This window comes from Geospiza fortis, unplaced genomic scaffold (genome assembly GCF_000277835.1).
Source record: "Geospiza fortis unplaced genomic scaffold, GeoFor_1.0 scaffold361, whole genome shotgun sequence".
Taxonomy (NCBI): Eukaryota; Metazoa; Chordata; class Aves; order Passeriformes; family Thraupidae; genus Geospiza; species Geospiza fortis.
In genome coordinates, this window is record NW_005054356.1 from 4,520,986 (window position 1) to 4,541,719 (window position 20,734).

The following is a 20,734-nucleotide window of genomic DNA, read 5'->3' on the forward strand; positions in this document are numbered from 1 at the left end:
GTAGGGAAATAGGCTGAACAGTTAAAGGCTTTCCCTAGGGCTGCCAGGACAGGTTTTCTTTTGACTTGAGGAGTCGTCTTTAGGAAAGGATCCAATAGCTTCAAGATCACAGTCCCTGTCAGTCTGATTGGCTGTAAATATGTGGTCATCACCAAATGTGTATTTGTTTCTAAAGGTAGTTGTAAAAGAAAAAAATGTTCAGAAAAAATGGGTGATTCTAATCTCACCTCAGTTTTACCATAGAAATACCATAGGTATTTCACTCTGACAAGAAATTTTTTCCTCAGCTGATTTTTACTGCAATATTTTTTGAATCCTACGAGGTACTGGCAAATTGCCACAGCAGAACCTTCACTGACTGGAATTTGGACACCTGCCACTTCTTAATGACCATTTGTTACCAGTTGTGTTTTGGCTTGTGTAGCAGGGTTATTCTTGGATAGTAAAACACAACAGGTGTCACTTGGATAGTTTTAAACCCATTTTAGCCATAAAAAACAGAACATAACTGGTAATGAAAAGTGCTTTCCTGAATTCAACAGAGACACTATAAAGCTTATGGATGATGTAAATTTGGGTGCAAAATTGCCCCAGCAGAATTTTCCGTACAAAAACATGTAACACGTGTGCCAGACCATGTGACACTGGCCTCTTTACATTGTTTGTTTCATATTTGAAGTTTGGTGCATACCTGAAAATGATCACAGCTTTAGGCAAATAGAGGAGTCAAACGTAATGTAGTCAGTGATGCTGCAGTTGTCATCCCGAGGCCATGTGCTGTTCATGGACATGTATTTCAGTCAGTCATCAAGAAGGTACATCTTGAAGCCACCCCCATCTTCACATAATCTGGAAAAACAAGCTTGTTATTGCTATACTAACACTGGTACACACCTATCTTGGAAATCTGAGTGAGTATTCCAATTATTGAACGTCAGAGGTATGGTCAGATACCACCAGTTGCTATATTGAAATCCTGCTTTAATAGTCATATCTCAGATTGATTTATTCATATATATGTTAGACCATTTGCTTATGTGTTGTAACAGTTTTCATCCTAATTGCAGAGTTACTGGGAAAAAAGCATCTAAAAGGACAAAGTCAATCAATGGGTCCCTTTATATCTTCAGGGGCCGAATAAATACAGAAGTCATGGAAGTAGAGAATGTGGAAGATGGAACAGGTAAGAGACTAAATATTGCCTTTTAAGAACACAGGAAGTTCAGCTCTTGTGTTGGAAGGTAGTGCAAAAGTACTTGTCCACCTCTTTTAGCAAAATCTGAAGCAATTTATGGAACTTGTAGCACCTTCATTATTGGACCAACTTATGTGGTTGAAATACTGGAAATGCTTTCAGGCACTAGTCCTTCCTTCTGAAATGACCTTATTAAGAGTATGTGTTCCCAGAAGCTTATCTATTTTTGGTCCCAATCCAAGTTAATTTAATAAAACTTACTTCTGTCTTCTTTACCTCCTTTTTTTTTTCACAATGTAAGCCATTACAGCTAAAATAACATTATTTCTGTCTCTTCTTCTCATTAGAATGCTACTAAATATTAGTCTTAGTATCCAAATTAGTAGCATGGAATGTGACCATGAGCAAAATATGGGAATGACAGTTCTGTTAGGATTCTTGTATCCTGACACAGCCAGGAAGACTGGGTGGGATTCTGATTCCATCCATAGAGGCCACACGACCACTGCCCCTATTGTAATAAGCCAGGAATTAGTATTATGTCCTTTAAACAGTTGACACACAAAGAGTTTCCATGTCGTGGGGACAGAAATCCTTAAGTGCAGGAAGATAGTGTATCCCCAGAAAATTCAGAACAAATACCCTGAACAAACATCATAGACTCTTCCACTGATGGCCTTGTATTTAAAAGACTTTAGTTCTTCTGAGGTGAAATCAGCAAGTGTCACTCTTGGGACTGAAGCATTCAGTCAGTTTGAACAGCCTGTTGATACTTGTACTTCCAGAGTGTACAGCTGGTTCCATGGGCAGTCAGTAAGGAACACCTCAGGAATCAAGGTCTTCAAAGAAGATGATTTTACTGAAAGTGTCCCACACTGGTTTGGTTTAAGGAGCAGGCTTCCTGCTCACTGTGTGCTTTGTGCTTGGACTTTTTGCAGCAGATTACCACAGCAATGGCTACACTGTGACAAATGGCTGGAAGATTCACAACACAGCCAAAAACAAGTGGTTTGTCTGCATGGCCAAGACTGCCGAGGATAAACAGAAGTGGCTGGATGCTATAATCAAGGAAAGAGAGCAGAGAGAGAGTAAGTGGATGATGTATTTTGTACTGCACTGAATGATCTTGTAGGACAAATGTATATGCACATAAATGTATTTGAGAGAAAGAAAAAAGGTTACACATTTTCCTCCATGGAGAAAATGAGAATCTGTCCTTAATGTTTTCCAAAAGCTAGGAAACAGCTCTGAGGTCTCAGAAGGTTCTTGATTCATTACAGTATCTTACCATAAAGCAGTTAGGATGAACTTCTCTTCCTAAAAAATGTACAGCTCTCCTTTTCTCTAGCTTTACCGTGATCACTTAAATTCTGCCTAATGTCGATCTCTGCTAAAATTAGGCATGGCCGCTTCAGGCTGCCTGTTCTCAAGCTAGTCTTGGAGCTGTCTAAAATCTGTGTCTCTTTTGGACTCCAGAGTTGCCCAGATTTGCAAGTTCTAGAGTAACATATCCAGAAAATGATATGTTCAGGCTAGAAGACATAAAGCATCTACAGCACCAAAACAGCTTTTGCAAATGCTGTCCTCCTAAAGCAATTTGCAAATCTAAAGAGAACCCCCCCTCCCCTGCGGCTCACACTGGTGAATCAGCCAGCCCACGGGGGGATTTCTGTGTGGCAGTACATGTGGCTGGGTCATGTCAGCTTTTCATCCACCTGCACCCATAAGTGTTTCTCCCCAGGGCTGCTCTCAATCCATTCTCCCAGCCTGTATTTGTGCTTGGGATTGCCCTGACCCATGCCCATCTTGCTTTGGACTTTCTTCATGTTCTATAAACCATTCTGTTTTGTGTGGTATGATATAACCATAAGTTTAAAGCTGCTTTTTAAAATGTGGAAGAAAAGCTGCATCTTGGTGGTGCTAAACTTACCAATGACAGTTGTGTATGCAGATTAAAAAAATACGTAATTTCCCCTTTAAATGGAAAATAAGTCAATACATTTTTGTGTTTCTGCAATTTTTGCTGTTTGGCCTCAGCTTTTTTCTTTAAGGAAACATTTTGTTTGATGTTTAAGATCTGAAGGAGTTTCTGCTTTATATTCCAGGTTTGAAACTGGGAATGGAGAGGGATGCATATGTCATGATTGCAGAGAAAGGAGAGAAGCTGTACCAAATGATGATGAGCAAGAAAGTGAACCTTATCAAAGATAGGAGAAGAAAATTAAGTACTGTTCCCAAGTGCTTTCTTGGCAAGTAAGTGGTATTTGAATTGAAAAGGTCTTTCACACCAGTTAATAGACTCTAGAATTTCCGGGGATGTCATTGTGACACAGATCAGATGTGCTTTGATGCAGCTTAATTACAAGGACCATAAGCCCCATTACAGTAATGATTTATTTAATCATTGATTTTTGTTTCACACCATACACAGGCTGAATAGTGTGATAGCTCACTCTGTTTTACAGTAAGTCATAATAGCTGCTTCAGATCATCAAAAGGAGTAAGAAAACTACCTTAAACTCTCACAAGCTCCAGGCTGTTGGTGGCCTAACCTGGACTCTCTTTGGTATACAAGCGTTTGCCAGGTGATACTTAAATCCGGTGAACTGTCTAAGCCTCAGGATTGTATATAGAAGATTCCTGTTTGTCAGTGTAACAGGCACCATTGAAATTTTGTGCATCATATGACCTGATATGTTTGTTAGAAGTATAGGACTTCATTGGCTGGAAAAAACCTCTTTGATTCAGCTAGATATTCCAAAATTATGACAAATTAATTCTGAAGGATGACGCGTGAGGAAGCAGAAGAGATTCTGTGGACATCTTGGGTCAGTGATTGTCAATGGCAGCAGTGGGGCTGCTGTAGGGACATGTCCTGTGGGGCACAGCATTCAGGAACTGACCTAAGAAGACTTTTCTGCCTCAGCTGTTAATGACTGATATGATCAGCTGTGGGAAGAAAAAGAGTTCTGAGGCAGTTATGCATTCATTTCCCTTCCCTCTCTGGTCTCTGTAACATTTCTCTTCCCTCTCCTCCCTCTCCACCCCTGTGCAGCAGCATTGCCAGTGCACAGGGGTGGGAGTGTCTTTCTGCCTGGCAGAAGTCAGGCTGGTAGCATAGGTTGGTGATACTTCAGTTAGAAAAAAAAATTTCTTGATATTGGAGAAGTAGTTGCTTTTTTCTTATTCACACGCATCCTCCACCCTCCCCACCAGCTGATCTTGTTGCATTAAAACTGAAGCCTTTTAGATCTGATAATGGCAGTTCTTACTTTCCATGCAAAAAGAAGTACAAGGTCAGAAACTTACATTCTTCCAGTGCTTTTATGTATGAGTCTATTGTGGGCTCCCTGATATTGTGCTTAGTTTCAAGTCCTATCCAGGATTTCCTGCTACTACTTTTCCTTTTGAAATATCTGTTTGCTTACAGTCTGTCCTGCTCAATGCCCTCAATTTTCTTGACAGCCACCTGACTCTCCAGTAGTGAGGACTTGACCTACCTTTGCTAATAGCTAACTGAGCCCAGACTGAGATACCTACAGATATCCTGATCTCTTACAAAAGGATTATTTCTCCTAATGTTCTAGCTGTTCCCACAGCAATTAACTCTGCTGATATCTTTTCTGCATTCACTTGTTGGTATAGTCCTGGGAAACTCAGCTGAGTGCAGCTCAGTCAGTACATTCCAGTCATGACTGGCCGATTTTGTATAATTTCCATGGTTTTCCCTAAAAAATGCTTATTGGCTGTGACCTGTTTATTTTTGCAGACACTCCTGCTTAAGGGAGTCACTGATGACTGTGCTGAGCTGTATTTAGTGGTTTTTTGTTTTATGCAGCTGAGAGCAACACAAAGGTCACAAAAATAATTTTTCTCTTGGCGTGTGAATATCAGCATCTCATAATTCAGGAGATAAAATGTTTTTTTGGGGGAAAGAACATTATCTAATCCAAATATTTTCGAAGATATCACGTGCATTTATTTATAAGGCTGTTTATTGAATTTAACTTCAGCAAGTGACTGGCTTGACTGGAAATCTATTTTCCCGATCACTCTTTGTGGCATTAAAGCAAGTAACCGGTGATGCAGTTGGAATGATGTGTGTTGCTGTCACTGTGTGTAAATGATATGCTGGCTGTGCTTCTTTTCAGCACTGCAAAACCGTGAGTGTGTAAGAGAGAACATCTGTTAACCTCAGGAGATTTCAACCATATATCATCAGATTGTACAGTCCTGGATGGGTTGGATTTTCCTATGTATTTCTTATATAGAAACACAGTTGTTCTAGGTCCCTTAATTTCCAAGGTGTAACTGGGAGATGTTGTCCTGACCTGGATGTCAGATGAGAACTGAGCATGGCAGCTTTGGGAAGTTATCCTGGAGAACTGCTTCAGACAGGATGAGGAAACAAATCAAGCTTTGCCATCCGCTCTTTGAGTTGACAACTTTTTAGAAACAGTCTAGCATATTCCTTAAGAACCTCTTGGAATATTTTTGGATCATGCACTTTTCAGGGCTTATAAAATCTTCAGATCAAATGATTACTGGTTTTGCTTCTGAATCAAATGTCATAAAAATCTTAAAGCAGCTCTTAAGAAAACCATCCCATGATTGGGAAGCTTCACAGCTGTGAGGGTAACACAGTTATTTTCCTGTTTCAGCTGCTGGTTTTTCTATAATATGACAGCTACAGAGTAGCCCCTCAGCAAACCAAAGTTTTGAGTCCTGAAGTTGTTTCATTATTCTAAAGGCAAAATGCAAATAATTCCTGTAGCTTAGATCAGTCAGTACTGATAAAGACAAAGAGACTAATAATACTTCAGTTAAAGCCCACAGGTAGAGACATGGATACTGACTTTGTTAAGCAGCAACCTTCTGCACATTGGCAATCACCCAAGTGTTTTATTGAACTCACATTTCCCATAAGTTGCTCTACTTTCATATATTCCTTTTGTTCTTTTCCGTGACTGTAACACATTTCTAGCATAATTGATAATTAACCTGGCAAACAGCTCAATCCTCTGGGGCTCTGACAGAGCTGGATTAATCAGACTTGCTATGGCTGCTTTTTTGCACTTCCTTTCTAATGAATAACATCCTACATTAATCTGTCAATTTTTTGGCTTTTATTCTGCCCATATGGGCAGCTCTGCCCCTCAACAGAGAGGTTTTGTTTGGTACTGCATGAGCAGCAGATGAGACTTAGCATTTTCTGTGTATAAATTAGAAGCATGTTGTTTGTAATCTGCCAGGCATCACCTCCAGAAAATGACCTTAAATTAACCTGTCAGTGGGACTCATGCTATCTGTTACTGCTCTGTACTGCTTGAATTCAGTAGGTTGAGTCTTCTGTCCTAAGTCCTACTGTGGTTGCCTTGAAGCCAATCCGATTACACCATGGGGCTGGGGACAGAAATCAGACCCAGTGAAGGAAGATAAGCATGTGTAATTAAGTCAAATCATGAACACTACTTGGATTGGTAACTTGGGAAGAAATAGCTGGAAAGGGAGGATACCCTACTGTTGAACTTGATGTAGGGTCTTCAGTAAATCTTGCTTGCTAATCTTTTCCCCCATGTATGTCTGGATTGCTCCATAAGATGAGGATTTGCATCATCCTTATAGATACAACCGTGTCATCCTTCCTTTTGTGTGCACACTGTCAGTGAGCTTAGGGCAATGATGGGAAGAGGCTAAATCTTCTACAGAGCATTTCCTCCAGGAATGTAGGAAATGAAGCCACTGGGTAGAGGTACCATTCCTTACAACAGTTTTCACACTTGCTCCAAGGAGAGTCTCCTTTGGTTGGCTGATGACTCACAGAGGCAAGTGCCTGCTGCCACTTGGAGCTAACTTTGTGTGTTCTGCTCCCGTTTGCAGTGAGTTTGTATCCTGGCTCACTGAGATTGGAGAGATAAGCAAACCAGAGGAAGGGGTCAACCTGGGACAGGCACTCTTGGAAAATGGAATCATTCATCATGGTGAGTGTGCCATATCGTAAAAAGAAACCAGATTTCAGTAATGCCCTGGAAATAAGGGTAGAAAACTTACTGAAACTGTTCACATGATGTTGAAATACTTTTTGCTCCCATACCCATCAAATCCTCAAAATGTTTAGTGATTTTTGGGATTAATTTCCTGCCACCAGCATGCTTCTGGTTTTGGAGTCGCAGGGTTTTGGGCAGCTGCAAAAATGGCTGTAAGTGCTGTGAAAGCTATTGTGGGAATTTGCAACACTTTGTTCCAAACTCATTGAGAAAGGTCAGACGTTCACAATTCCCTTCACTAGGACTGTTTCCAAAGACTTACATTAATTGAATCTGATGTAAAATTTTAAAAATCTAATTTTTACCAACTGGCCTATAAAGAACATGGTGGGGACAAAAGACAATTTAAATTATCATACTGATATTTTAGTTTCAGATAAGCACCAGTTTAAGAATGAACAGGTGATGTACAGATTTCGCTATGATGATGGAACATACAAGCCAAGAAGTGAATTGGAAGACATCGTGTCCAAGGTTTGCTTTATCATTGTTAGTTGGAACCTTGTGATTTGCTCTCCCTCTGAATGTCATCGACCTGTTGTGTGGGAGATTGCCATTGCTGTTGATCTGTGTTGTTTTGAGCTGTCCATCCTAATGCCAGAGGAGACATTCACATTAGGGAGAGGAAGCAGAGTTTAGCAATGAACACCAATACAATTGTGACTGCACCCAAGACTGCTGATTGCAATCCCAGTAGAGTAACAAAAGGTTTTAAAACAGTAGGTGGTAACATGTCTGCTGCAGATCTGGGCATTATGGTTCAGGGGGATAGAAGAGATCAATGTTTAACTGTTCCTAATAACTGTTTGTCAAATGAGTTCTGTATATGCCATATTTATCCGCATACCTTTTAATAAATTTGATCTTTTTCTTATGGACATTGGTTAATGGGTTAATTGTGAGGAATGATTAATGGAGAAAATGTTGGAATGGAGGTAAAAACAGATTTCTGGCTGAAAGTCAGGAAGGAAGGAAGAATGTTGGACAGAGAGGCTAAAAGAACTGCTTTGAATATCAATATTAATAAATAAAAAATTCCAGCTGAGTAGAGACATCAGTGTCCAGGTTTTGTTAGCATTAGCTAGTCAGTGTTTCTTTGAAAAGGAAAAAGCTGCTAACACTCTGCATCTTCCATTCTTCAGGGAGTGAGGCTGTACTGCCGACTGCACTGCCTGTATACTCCAGTGGTCAAGTAAGCTCCCCTTTGTGATCCCTTTGTATTTATTATCTGTCTTTCACGTTCTGCTCCTGTTCAGGGTAGATTGAAATGGGGAGAAAAGAGAGTGAACTAAAGTTGATTCTGACCAACACTGACCTGCAAGCAGGGAAAGACTGGGTCTTGGACCAAGATTGATGGCAGCTTATCGAAACTGTCAGCATCTCTAGGAAAGTTTTGAGAGTTACTTCTCGTCTGGAACTCCCTACTCATTAGTGCTCAATATTTTAATGTTTTCCTTTATTGTGGTGGCATTTCAAAAGTACACTTTCCCAAGATGAGAGTGTGAGAGGGGAAATCTGCCCAGAAAACACCTACAGATTTGTGCTGTGTTTAGCGCATTACTGGGAGACAAGTTGAAAACTGTGTGTAAGCGCTATGAGGGAAGCTTTTTTTCTGAGAACACATTACTGGAAATGCTGTCATGTTCTGTTGGTTTTTTCCCAAGCTCTCGAAGTCCCACTTTTCTTCTAATTCCCCACACCCTGCATTCTGCAAACACCCAGACATTTCTGCTGCATTTATTTACAAAAGCCAGTCACAACATATTTGTATCTGTAGATAATTAGTAAAAGGAACAGATTTGGGTAGGACAGGATTTAGATGGTGTTTGGATATTCTATTTTTAGGAAAAAGGCAGATTCAGATCATGTGGTGCTAATGAAAGAGGCTGATTTGACAGAACTGAAGAATAAAGTCTTGTCTTGGCCTGCCTCATAGATCCATCCAGACTGTAATGCAGCCTCAGTGGCTATGCTTCCTTCTACAGTCATGCCTGTTGAGCTCAAGCTTCAAATACAAGGACCACCCCAAGGGTGAGAGAGGAATTAATACCCATTCAGCATTTGGTCTCTCTTCTGGGACTCAATGAGAGGGAGCCAATTAATGCAAATTAATTGTGGTAATGGCTTTTGTGATGTGGAACTAGGAACTATATCAAGACCATGAAACTTAGTTCACATGGGCCAGTAAACAGCCTTGAAATTGCTTTTATGATCTTCCAAACTGGATTAAATCCAGTGACCTTGGAGGTGAAGGGTGTTGGAGCCCAATGTCCTGAGCCACATCTGCCTCTTGTATTTGTATCAAAATTCTTTAGAAATACTTCACAAAAGGCTAAAACCATCAATGATCTCCATGTCTTTGAGAAGAGAAATGGAAGAAAAATTCAAAAAGCATCAAATTACAACAGGGTTCCTTTTTCTTCTTGAAGGAACAGTGCTGCTCTCTGCAAGGGCCGGGTGTGAGCTGGTGCCAGTTGTGTTACAGGAACTAAACACAACCCTTCTTATTTACATGACTGAAATTATCTAATTCCATTAAAGGATACTGCATATTATATTTATGTCTGGCTATTATGTGTTATTTTACTAAAGGAAGTGAAATCTGAACAAGTGTGTAAAATCTCTCTTGACAAAATAGACTAAAAGCTGCCTAATTCCAGGAGCCTCACAAAAAGGAGGCACAGATGGAATGTGTAGAGTCCCTGTCTATGAATATATTAATAGGTAAATTCTAGAAAAGAATTATTGAAGCTTATAGATGGGACTGGTACTGAGCCAAAAGATATAAGCTGGACATCAATGGATTTTGGATGATTTCCAGCCAGAAAAGTGTGATTTTTAGTGGGACTGCTGGTGGCAGTATTCTAACCTGAGTTACAGCAGCAGCTTAGGACATCTGTGAAAAGAATCTTGTGGTTGCCTCTGGTGGGAATGTGAGCTCCCTGAAGATGGCTTGAAACAACATCTAGAGAAATTTTAAGTAACACTGCTTTGTGTTGATCTGAAGTGTCTTCCTAATTCAAGCTGCTAGAGAAGTTTAAAACTTTCTACAGAGAAAAGATGGCTGGTTATTAGTAGTAGGTCACAATAGTATATATAGGTTTAGAGTGTAAAAGAAATGTGTACCTTTTTGTCCTGATTTTCCCTGAATTCTTTTTCTTCATTAGAGACCGTGACTACCACCTAAAGACATACAAATCAGTAATCCCTGCAAGTAAACTAGTGGACTGGCTTATTGCACAGGTAAGAAAAGTTTTAAGATACTCTCTGCTAAGAAACACTTCATAATCCTAAAACTTTCCTTTTTCAATTTATCAGTGGGAAATTTAAAAGTGGTTTGGTAGCTGCTCTTTCCTGTGTGCATCTGCTTTCTTTCCTCCTTCCAGGGAGTTATCAACAGTCTTGGTCTGAGACCATCTTAATTGCTGGGTTTACACATCCCAAAGCAACCAGCCACCATGATTAGGGCTTTAGACATCACATCATTACCAAAACTAGACAGCAGTAATAATAATTTAGTGGTGGCAGTAGCAATAAGAGTAATAGTAATGTGCTCTGGACATGCTTCTTCACTGTGGTACTGACTGTAAACTGTTTCTATAATTCTGATGACTCAGATGGAGAGACTGTATGGAATAAACCTAAGTTAGCACGTCAAAACTAGTGTATCAAGTTTCTCATCTAGTTTCTGTATGAAAAGGTCGAGACGCATTTTGTCAAGATTGATCATTGTAAATGGCTCTATCTTCTGGAGATTTTCATTATTGCCTTTATTGTATTTGGATGAATACCTACATAACATTTAGAAGTACTTAGCAAGTACTTCTGAATAAATTAAAGCTGTATTTTCTAATTAGAGAATGCTGTTTTGCTAGGGGAATGTTCTGAGGCCAAGTTAACTTCATAGGAGTAGCCAAGTCTAGTTTAGACCCTCCCTATGCAAAGATTTTGTTGCCTAGAACATACATAGACTGCTAAAGGTTTAAGATGGTAATATTAGAAGGCATTTCTCCTCCAGTTTATTTACAGTTGAAATAATAAATTGGGATTTTAAATCCCAGTCTCTGTAAAATAAACTATCCATTTATCCCATAAAATAACACAATGTGAGTGTTAAGCATTGTCTTATGACAGGATGTTGAAAATGAGAGAAGACTTGTGAAGACTTGAAATTAGTTCATAATAAAAGTTAAACTTTAGGTTTTTTAAAGCTATTTTCTTGTGTGATTACATGGTCATGCAGTTCTTTCAGAACTGCCTTGATGCCTTTTCTACCAAGACAACAGTATTTAGTTCTTAATTTATAAATATTGTATCTTTTTTGCTCTCAGCCTCTTTAACAAAAGCTAGTGGTGCTGTGGATTGGCCAGAGCTGATCATGTTCTATCCTGTGTTTAAATAATGCTGATACACCATAGTGATGGTCTTTGCCAGCATTTGCTTGACAAATAACTACTGCTCTCCTTAGTGGCATTTGAAGTTGGACTGATGTGCTGCTGGCAAGATCAGAGTGTGCTTGAAACACTGTTTTTGCTTAAAACAAAGTCAGTACACTAGCCTGCAGCTGCTGTGAGAGCTTTCGGGTATCTAGTTCTTCAGATGGGGGGGAGAAAAGGTGTAATACTGTAAGCTGTAGGATACAGCTTCTTGTTTAATGGGACTGAAAGTAATACACTGAAATTGCTCCTGTTGCCAAAGCAGCAGGTACCCTCCCTGATGGAATGAGCTGAGCAGCTGCTCTCACTGAGATAGCAGACACCAGATTCCCCATGTCCCTTTGCTCATCTCGCATCAAGGGACCAGTGTTAACAATCTTTGTAAGACCACTAGGGCCTTCTGATTTTTAGCAGAACTATTTAAAACTTACTTGTCTGCCTAAAAAGTACAACCATGTTTGTCAAGTCTTCACTTGTGGCTGCAAATTAGCAGATATATTGAGAAAACTAGGCAGTTCTTGTATTTAACTGACTTGTAGATATAATGCTTAAGGCTGCTGTTTCAGGGAAGTCTGTAAATTTGCAAGTCACCCTTGGTACCTGTTTTAAATGACTATGCTCAAGGCTTCAGGTAGTGAGAAACAGAAGCCCTTGTAATCTGCTACATAAGCAAACTGCCACTGTCGTTTTAACCTGTCTGACCTTTGGAGTTCACATACTTAGCCTTTTCTCCCTTGAGCTGAATATGGATAGGATCTCTCAGCTTCAAAGGAGGAGTTTTATTGTCTGTGACTAATGGGTCCTGAAGTCCAACACTCTGATTTCAAATAAAATATCTTTACATTGAGGCAATATGGTATTTTTCCCCAGTGCTGGTCCTTGATCCCCTGGCTCCTGTAGGAGGGAGAGATGCTGTCTGGAGGAATGAAAATGTTTGGGCAATGGGATACCTGTTTTAATGGTTTGCTATTGTTCCTTACACAGATCATCCTGCTGATTTCAGAGCTGCAAGCTATGCCCTGGGGAAGGAGTAACAATTTGTCTTAGAAAATGGTCTGTGGTGTAACAGTTATTCTCCTGTTTCTAGGGAGACTGTCAGACTCGGGAGGAAGCTGTCGCACTGGGTGTGGGACTCTGCAATAACGGCTTCATGCATCATGGTAATGAATCAATTTTGCTTTCCCCAGCAAATGAAATGAGCTCTTACTTCGGTCATATTAGCTATTCTAGGCTGTGTCATACGTGCTGTATACACAATTTGCAGGCATTACTACAGGTCCTTCTAGAACACAGTTCTCAAGCTAATACATGGCTAAGCCTGGTGCCTTTCCAAGGGAAGCCACTTGCTGATATGGGAAGCTGTGAAGGGATTAGACAAGCTAGAAGGAGCATGTTTTTTCACTGCATCTCTTCCAGAGCCCTGTGAGCAATGCACAAGCCAAGTGCTGTCCTGAAATATCACCCAAAAATATCAGCTGTTAAGTAAAATTGGCTAGTTCTTGCCTCTTGGATAACAAACACAATCCTCAGTGTTGAGGTATCCCAATCTGAAGTGCCAAATTGCCAAGTTAGACATCATCCATCCTCAAACTGGGGAAGTAAACAAATCACATCTGTATCAGTATGAAATAGAACATCCAAGTCCTAAGAGTAAACATAGTTTGTCAAATGAAACATTCAGTTTTAGCCATAGATAACATTTGCTCACTGTATTTTGAATAGTGTTTCTGAGAGCAGATTATTGCAAATAATTAAGAGACCTTCCATAGTAGTTAATAATAATGTAAGAATAGTTGGGGCCTTTCTTAAAGAATTTGGTCTGTTCTGAGCCCGTGCAAACTTATGGCATTTATTACATTCTTTGTCAAGGAAGACCTCTGCATAAGTACATGTTGAATGTAGGAGTTGCTCATCACTTGCTGCTTTTATTTGAAGGCCCCAGGTCTCATATTTGAAAAACTGGTAAAGAACATTTTCATGCCTTCTAGAATTTTGTAGATCTCATTTCTCTCTCAATTATTTTTTTAAAGTTGAGCCTTAGTCTATGTGTACACCTTACGTTTTAAACTGCCCCTTTACCCATCTTTGCTCCTTTTATAGCTTTTTAATATTCACTTGGATGTGGGAAAGGAGCATGAGGCTTTGAGTAGCGTCTTCCTTCCAAGAGGTTCTTTAGCATTTTACATAAATTCTGCATGCCAGGGAGGTCGCATCATGTTATGAGCTACTATGAGCTACTATGTCAGAAAAATTCTTGTCCTAAAACACAGAATTAGCTTAAAAATACAGAGCTGAGGAACTGACTGATAGAGATGCATCAAGGTCTGTGTTTTGTAAAGATGGGGGAAATATTTAGAATTTCCTTTAACTTTCTCCTCTGTTTCTCTCTTTTTTTCTTCATGTAAATGCATATATGTATTTCATATATATAATTTCCAGTCCTGGAGAAAAGTGAATTTAAGGATGAATCCTTATATTTCCGCTTTTATGCTGATGAGGAGATGGAGGGCACCAGTTCCAAGAGCAAACAATTACGTAATGACTTCAAGCTTGTGGAAAACATCCTGGGAAAGAATCTTCTGGTAAGAAATATGGCAGCTGAAGTTAGGCATATCAAACCCTCCAGGTTTTTAAATGTCTATTTCACAAATGCTTTTAAAATTCAGCAGAAGAATCTGAATACTCCCTTCAAATGTAAAGTGCAAATTGGAGAGGAGAGGTAGTCCAGAAATTTTCCATTGGATCTCAAATATGAAGTGATAAATTGCATGTTGTGTTGGGCTGAAACTCATTCCACTTGCAACATTAAAAATCTAACCAGCAATTTAGCCGATTTTCCAAAGTCCTATGTTGAACAAGCACTACTAGCATTGTTTCTGAAAATACTTAAAAATAGCCAAAATTGGGAAACTTAACTTCCAGTCCTTTTACTTTCTTGTGCATCCTCTAATGTGAACATCACCTGATAAGGGCTTTTCCCCAGAAATTTTGCTATACATTATTTTAACTTGACTGTATGGGTCCTGCAGGACAGAATTATTTTGGTTCTTGACTTTTTTTTTCTCAAGGTGATTTCCCATAAAAAGACCTTTATAATCTGATGTAATTGACTTTAAAGGAAAAACGACAGTATTTTAAAATAGTGCAAAAATCATCAGAAGCAAGGAAACAATTCTGAGTAATTTGTTTTCCTCCATGGCATGCTAGATTGAGTAACTTTATTTTTCCTCTTAAATCAGTTCTGTTTTATCAGATGGTTCTTAAATACATAATGTTGACTCAAATGCAAGATATTTATCAGTTAGATTTTCCACTTGTCCATTTGCCAGTAGCTAGGCTTGGTTTATTTTTCTGTAATAGGAAGTGAGTTGTTAAGCTTTTTACTATTGTTAATAAACCACTAGAAAAGGATGAATGAAATGTATATTTGTCACGATTGATATGATTTTAAAGAATATGTATAAGGTGGGTCTGTGTGACCTCAGTGCAAGCAAGACGAAGCAGACATTCAGGAGCAAGAATTATGAAGGCTTCTGTTTATCATGTAAGGTACAAACTGAGCACAAGGTATGGAGTTGGTGTTTTTTCCCTTACACAAAGCCTATGTGCCTGTCTCTAGAGGAAGGACTTATGGATGTCAGCAATTGTCCTCTCATTAGATAGAATTTTAGCCATCAGACTGCCATTATGCTGTAGAATTATGTAGTGTGTAGTTAGATCTATAAAAGGTAGGCCTGAGATCTGCATTTTGTGTGAAACTGATAGCTGAGAAGCACTCAGATAATTCATTATCAGGTGGGTGGGATGTATTCTGAAAAATAAACAAATAACTGCACTCAATCTGTAGTACATTCACCAATGGAAAATACTGAATAATGATGAATTCCGTAATCCAAAAGTGAAAGATCTGTTGAAGGATGAAGGGGCTTGGAGTTAAAATCAAATGCAGTTTCTAAAACAAAAGTTGATTAACCATTGGAAAAAACTTTCAAGGGTGGGAATAGATTTTTCACTTCTTAAAGACTGCAGATCATACCTGAGTAACTCTGGAAAATCTGCTTTAATATATATTAAGGGATCTATGCAGAAATGACTAAGATTAAATTTTATGGCTCATGTTTTGTAGGCAATCAGACCAAATGATCTGGTAGTCCCTTTCCATCTTAAAACAGAAGTCCAGATCAGTTGTGGCTTGCAATGAAAAGTCTAATTTCTCATCTCCAGTCTTCACCTTTTCTGTGAACTCCATATTTATGAAGGATAAATTTGTGTAAATATTGTGCTCTGTTTAAGATTTTACCAGAAGAAGATGACTATGGATTTGACATAGAAGAAAAGAACAAAGCAATTGTGGTGAAGTCAGTTCGACGAGAGTCTTCTGCCGAGGTAGGACCTCACATTTGGTATCTAAGAATGTTTCAATACTTAGAAAAGTTACAAACCATCCTTTTAAAATCTGTTTCCTTTAAAGGCAGCTAATAGAAGAGGGCTGTCTTCTACAATTCCTGGTAATAAGCTGTTTCTGTAAATTGATAAGTGTTTGGCATTACTGGGGGACTTGAATTATTGGTAAGTGATAGTATGAGAGCAGTATCTGTGTGATGATAGCTTCCCTCAGGTTCCTTAGCAACTTTCATTTAAGGAGGGAGGGAAAGTAACATTCTTTTGGGATAGCAAAGATGTTTAATGGGGAAACAGGTTTATTTGAATGGAAGCTGTATTTTTAGATATGTGTTTTTCCCTTAAAAAGCGTGCAGTCATTTCTCTCTGTGGTATTTTTTAGGAGTTCTACAGGATATATTTGCTTCGTTTCTTTGAAGCACATAGATGGCCCAAATGTCCTAGGATCTGAGTATTTCTTAATCACCCATTTAGCTCTGCAGAATTCTTATGTGGAGCACAGAGTGTGATCTTCCATTTACCAAAATAAGGCACAGATACACTGCTGAAGATGAGAGGACTAAATGACTTGTCAAGGGTTTCACATTTGCACACAAGACAGAGCTTCTAATTAAAAGTCCTGGACTTTTAATTAACTATTAATTAACTTTTAATTAACTATTACAGAATTTTTGAATGTCAGCATTAAAATTTTTTGGTTACTCCTTTGGACTACAAATAACTCCTGGATTACTTGCTTAATGGAAATAGCTGAAGTGGATGGATTGGTTTTAGCAAGTTGAAAATGTCACATGGGAAGGAATTTTGAACTGAAGTTGAGTGTTAGAATGAAATTGTTTCAGTATTCCTGATTCTCGTTTCGTTTATGGTCACCAAAGAAACCAAACCTATGCTTTATCTAGTGCTCAAAATCAACATAGGTTGGCCAAAAATGTTATTAATCTAAACCTGTGCTGTGAACCATTGCCTGCCAGATAATCCTCTGCCCTTTTTTTGGCTGGAAGCTTGGGGAATAGCCTGCAGATCTATTGTGTTTGAGGAAAATAGCAGCACACCATTTTCTAAGGAATCTTTTTCTTGATCTTTCAAGATAATCTTTGACCATGAGCCCATCTTTTGAATTTGATCTAATAATACTGGTCCAGCAAAGAACTAAATCTGCATCTTCCTGAGCGAGAGTCTCTGTGAGACTAGTGCTGTGTGGACCTCCTTTTTCAAGTCAAGAAACTTGTCAGTGGATTCCAGGCAGAATAGAAAAGTGTTTGCCACATTTAGAAGAAACCTCAACTGCTGAATCTTGAAATTATATAAAGTAATTAAAATCTGGAAGGTTTAATAATTTTTTACTGCTTCCTTGATACCTAACACCTTGTCCAAATGTTGATATGTTACATTTTACCTGGTAGAGATCATCAAGGGGTGTGTTTGAGGCTATTGTCCAGTGGGCACAGTAGGGGATCTCAAGTCTTGTCATTGCATCTGTGACCATTGCCAAATAACTAAAGTTAATTAAAGTCAAATTAATTAAAGTCAAAATCTAATGCCTTTTTAAGCTAATGAAGAACTAGTACTTCACTTAAAGCAGAGACAGTTCTTATCACCACTTCAAACCAGCTTACATTTACTGACTGGCTGTAGGTTGGTTTTGCAAGGCTGATGGCTGAAAACTGTCCACAGCTCCTGTGCCCAGGGTTTGGGAAGTCAAACTTCTGCGTCTCACTGGGTATCACAGCCACTCTATCATGGGGCCCTAGCTTTCAATTGTGTCCCCTCACCCCTTGGTTTTTTATAGTCTCCTATTTTAATAATCCGTTTAAAATTTGTAGCAGAAAAGTAGTAAGATGTATCCATTGCAAACTAAGGTACGTCTGTAGAGTGGCATATTTCTAAAGATACTGGCGAAATATCTTTTTCTTCTGTAAGTGCAGAAAACTTTAAGGGGGAGTGACAAATGACTTGATGAACCAACACTACTTAGAGGGTATTCCATGTGAAAGTAATCCAAGAAATGTCCATAAGTAGGGAACAGTTGAACGTTGAAGCCTGAGCTTTCAGAGTTGCTGCCAGTGATGCAAAGTGCTCTGTGGTGTTTGTTCCCTTTGCAGATGGCTGGCCTGCAAGCAGGAAGAAAGATATATTCCATCAATGAGGATTTAGTATTCCTACGCCCATTTGCTGAAGTGGAAACAATCTTATCCCAGTCCTTCTGCTCACGAAGGCCACTTAGGCTTCTGGTAGCCACCAAAGCAAAGGAGTAAGTGCCAAGATGGGCAGAGAGAAAAGATTATTGAGAAATGTCAGTTACTAAGTAGTACTTCTACAGTTGTAGTGAAACCTGTGTAAACACTTTGCTGTGCAGAAGCCACTCAATAGGAAAAGATGACAGAAATGAGAGGTACAAGAGTCACGGCTTGTTTCTAGTGATGACTCTTGGGCTGCTAGCAGAGGTTGGCATGTGTTCTCTTTATACTACAGATGACTTTTGGTTTCCTTGTCTACAAACAAAATTGAATTGCAAGGATTGACATTCTTTCTCAGGTGTGAAGCTTCTCATACTCTATTATGTGCATGGGAAAACAATTTCCACTCATTGAAGCTTGGCTTATTTTTTGATGAGATTACTAATATCAGCCCTTACAGTTTTTCAGTCTGTTATTGTTTCTTATAATGAGAGTTGGCCCTGTTAGTGTCTTGTGTGTTGTTAGAGTCTGTAATCCATAGAACTGAAAGTCTCAGTGAACATTTGTTGCTGAATTCTAGTGCAGAATGTCTTGTCCAGTCTGTTTTGTTTTTTTAAAATTTTTTAGTGGGAAAAAATCCTCTGCTGGTATAGGTCAGCACAGCTGCACTGAAGTTTGCACAGAAATGGAAGTGAATATAAATGCCTTAGAAAGTTTCTGTCAAATGTTTATTCACTTAAATATGTAATAAATTAAGAAGTGCCAAATTTTAATTAACAAATAGAATCTCATATCTGCCTTGGAGATTGAAGATGGAGTATATTTCTTCAGGTCTCTTTATTTGTTATTTATTTGTAAACACTGTGGATGCTTGCTTTCATCCAAACCCACTTGTGAATGCTAAGGAAAGATGCTGTTAAGAACTGCCCAGAACTCTGGCAGCCTAAATTAAAACCATGCTTTCTCCATTATTTATCTTCAGGATTATTAAAATCCCAGATTGTCCTGGAGCGCTTTGCTTTCAGATCCGGGGAGCAGCACCACCATACGTTCACGCAGTAGGAAGAGGTAAGTAGAAACTCTGTGATACAGTTAAGCTGGGAGTACAGCTGAATAGATAGACGTGTGTATATAAAGTGTACGTGTGTGTGTGTGTGTGTGTATTTTTTTTTCAACAAAGATAGATCCAGGTTTCATTGTCTAGCTTGTTCTCTACAAATTCTGATACATTTAGTGACCATAGTGACAAGAACCTGTAACAGACAAGAATCACACTCACATAACCATAGAACAGATTTCCTGCCTCAAAAGAGATTTTCTGCCTCAAACTGCTTATCACTTAAATAGATTCTAAGACAAATGGTATCATTCTTCTGAACTGAGTGTTGGGTCTCTAATCCCATCAATACAATACAAGGAATAATTTAATTCCACAGTGGAAGAAACTTGAATGCTGCAATGCACAGTACCATGGACTCTTTAGAAGGCACTTTCATTTTAGCTCTTGCAAGCTAGAAATGGACTTGCTTAGTGACCCTTCCCTTGTTTCTTCTGAGACTACTAAGGTAAAGCTTAACAGCCACAGGGAAAAAAAAACCCGTAAAACTGACATGGTTGAGAAAAGTTGAAGGGTCATGCTGTCTGTGGCTTCCTCAGTGTTTTTACCTGTAGTCATCCACAATTTGGGTCTGGGTTCTGAAGGTGCTGTAGGATCAGCAGGTTGGTAGACAAGCCGTAACACAATCTGGACGTCACAAAGTATGACATAAGAATTGGAGACTACTTCTCCCTTACACAGGAGATATTGCTACAAATTGCCAGTATAAGAGGCAACAGGCTCACCATGATCTTTTTAAAAGGAGAAAATACAATTTGACAGAGATATTTACTACTTCTGTGCCTGACATACTTACCTTTAGCTACAAGCAAAGCACAGCTTTAACCTTCATGTTAAGCAGATGCAGAAAATAAAACCTTTTAGACATACACCAGTTCCTTCCTTCAGAACAAATGTGTGTCTCCAGCTGAGTGCAGTTAGCTTAGGCAGCGTCCACAGATGGTGTTCCCAGGGACACACATTTATTACACCATTTTATAGCAGTACGTGCAACCACTTTTTCACTGTTTGGAGTGCAAGCTGGAAGTTGCAGCTAGGAAGATTGTTCTTTTTCTGGATTTTGCCTGGAAAAGAATAGTTACATTTGACATCAGAGTCTTTTTGTGTAGCAAATTGTGTAACATGCAAGTGTTCTGTCTTCCAGGTGCAAGAGGCTGGAACAAATACAACAGTTTGTACTTAAGCAAGACCACAGCTAATGTAACCATAAGACTAAAAGAGACCCATATAAGAATTCCAAACATTTTCCCACAGAAATGTAAATTTCTAGCATGAATACATTTAGACCTAGGAGATGGCTGGTTTTGCCAGCACTGCTGAAAACATGAAGGATAGACACATGATGTTATCCTTGCACA

General features: G+C 39.0%; 1 protein-coding gene across 3 annotated transcripts in view; it reads left to right on the forward strand.

The window, feature by feature from the left end:
* Nucleotides 1-20,734, forward strand: part of PREX1 (phosphatidylinositol-3,4,5-trisphosphate dependent Rac exchange factor 1) — a 63,854-nt gene that overhangs the window by 18,112 nt on the left and 25,008 nt on the right. Inside the window, exons 7-18 of one of the 3 annotated variants that reach the window (XM_031059100.1) lie at nt 1,068-1,183; nt 2,134-2,283; nt 3,301-3,448; nt 7,076-7,176; nt 7,613-7,716; nt 8,385-8,434; nt 10,410-10,485; nt 12,766-12,838; nt 14,118-14,260; nt 15,972-16,064; nt 18,185-18,333; nt 19,242-19,327. In XM_031059100.1, the coding sequence (XP_030914960.1) occupies nt 1,068-1,183; nt 2,134-2,283; nt 3,301-3,448; nt 7,076-7,176; nt 7,613-7,716; nt 8,385-8,434; nt 10,410-10,485; nt 12,766-12,838; nt 14,118-14,260; nt 15,972-16,064; nt 18,185-18,333; nt 19,242-19,327 (1,289 nt within the window). The remainder of the gene's footprint in view (nt 1-1,067; nt 1,184-2,133; nt 2,284-3,300; nt 3,449-7,075; nt 7,177-7,612; nt 7,717-8,384; nt 8,435-10,409; nt 10,486-12,765; nt 12,839-14,117; nt 14,261-15,971; nt 16,065-18,184; nt 18,334-19,241; nt 19,328-20,734) is intronic. The other 2 variants (XM_031059101.1, XM_031059102.1) reach the window with 2 other exon arrangements.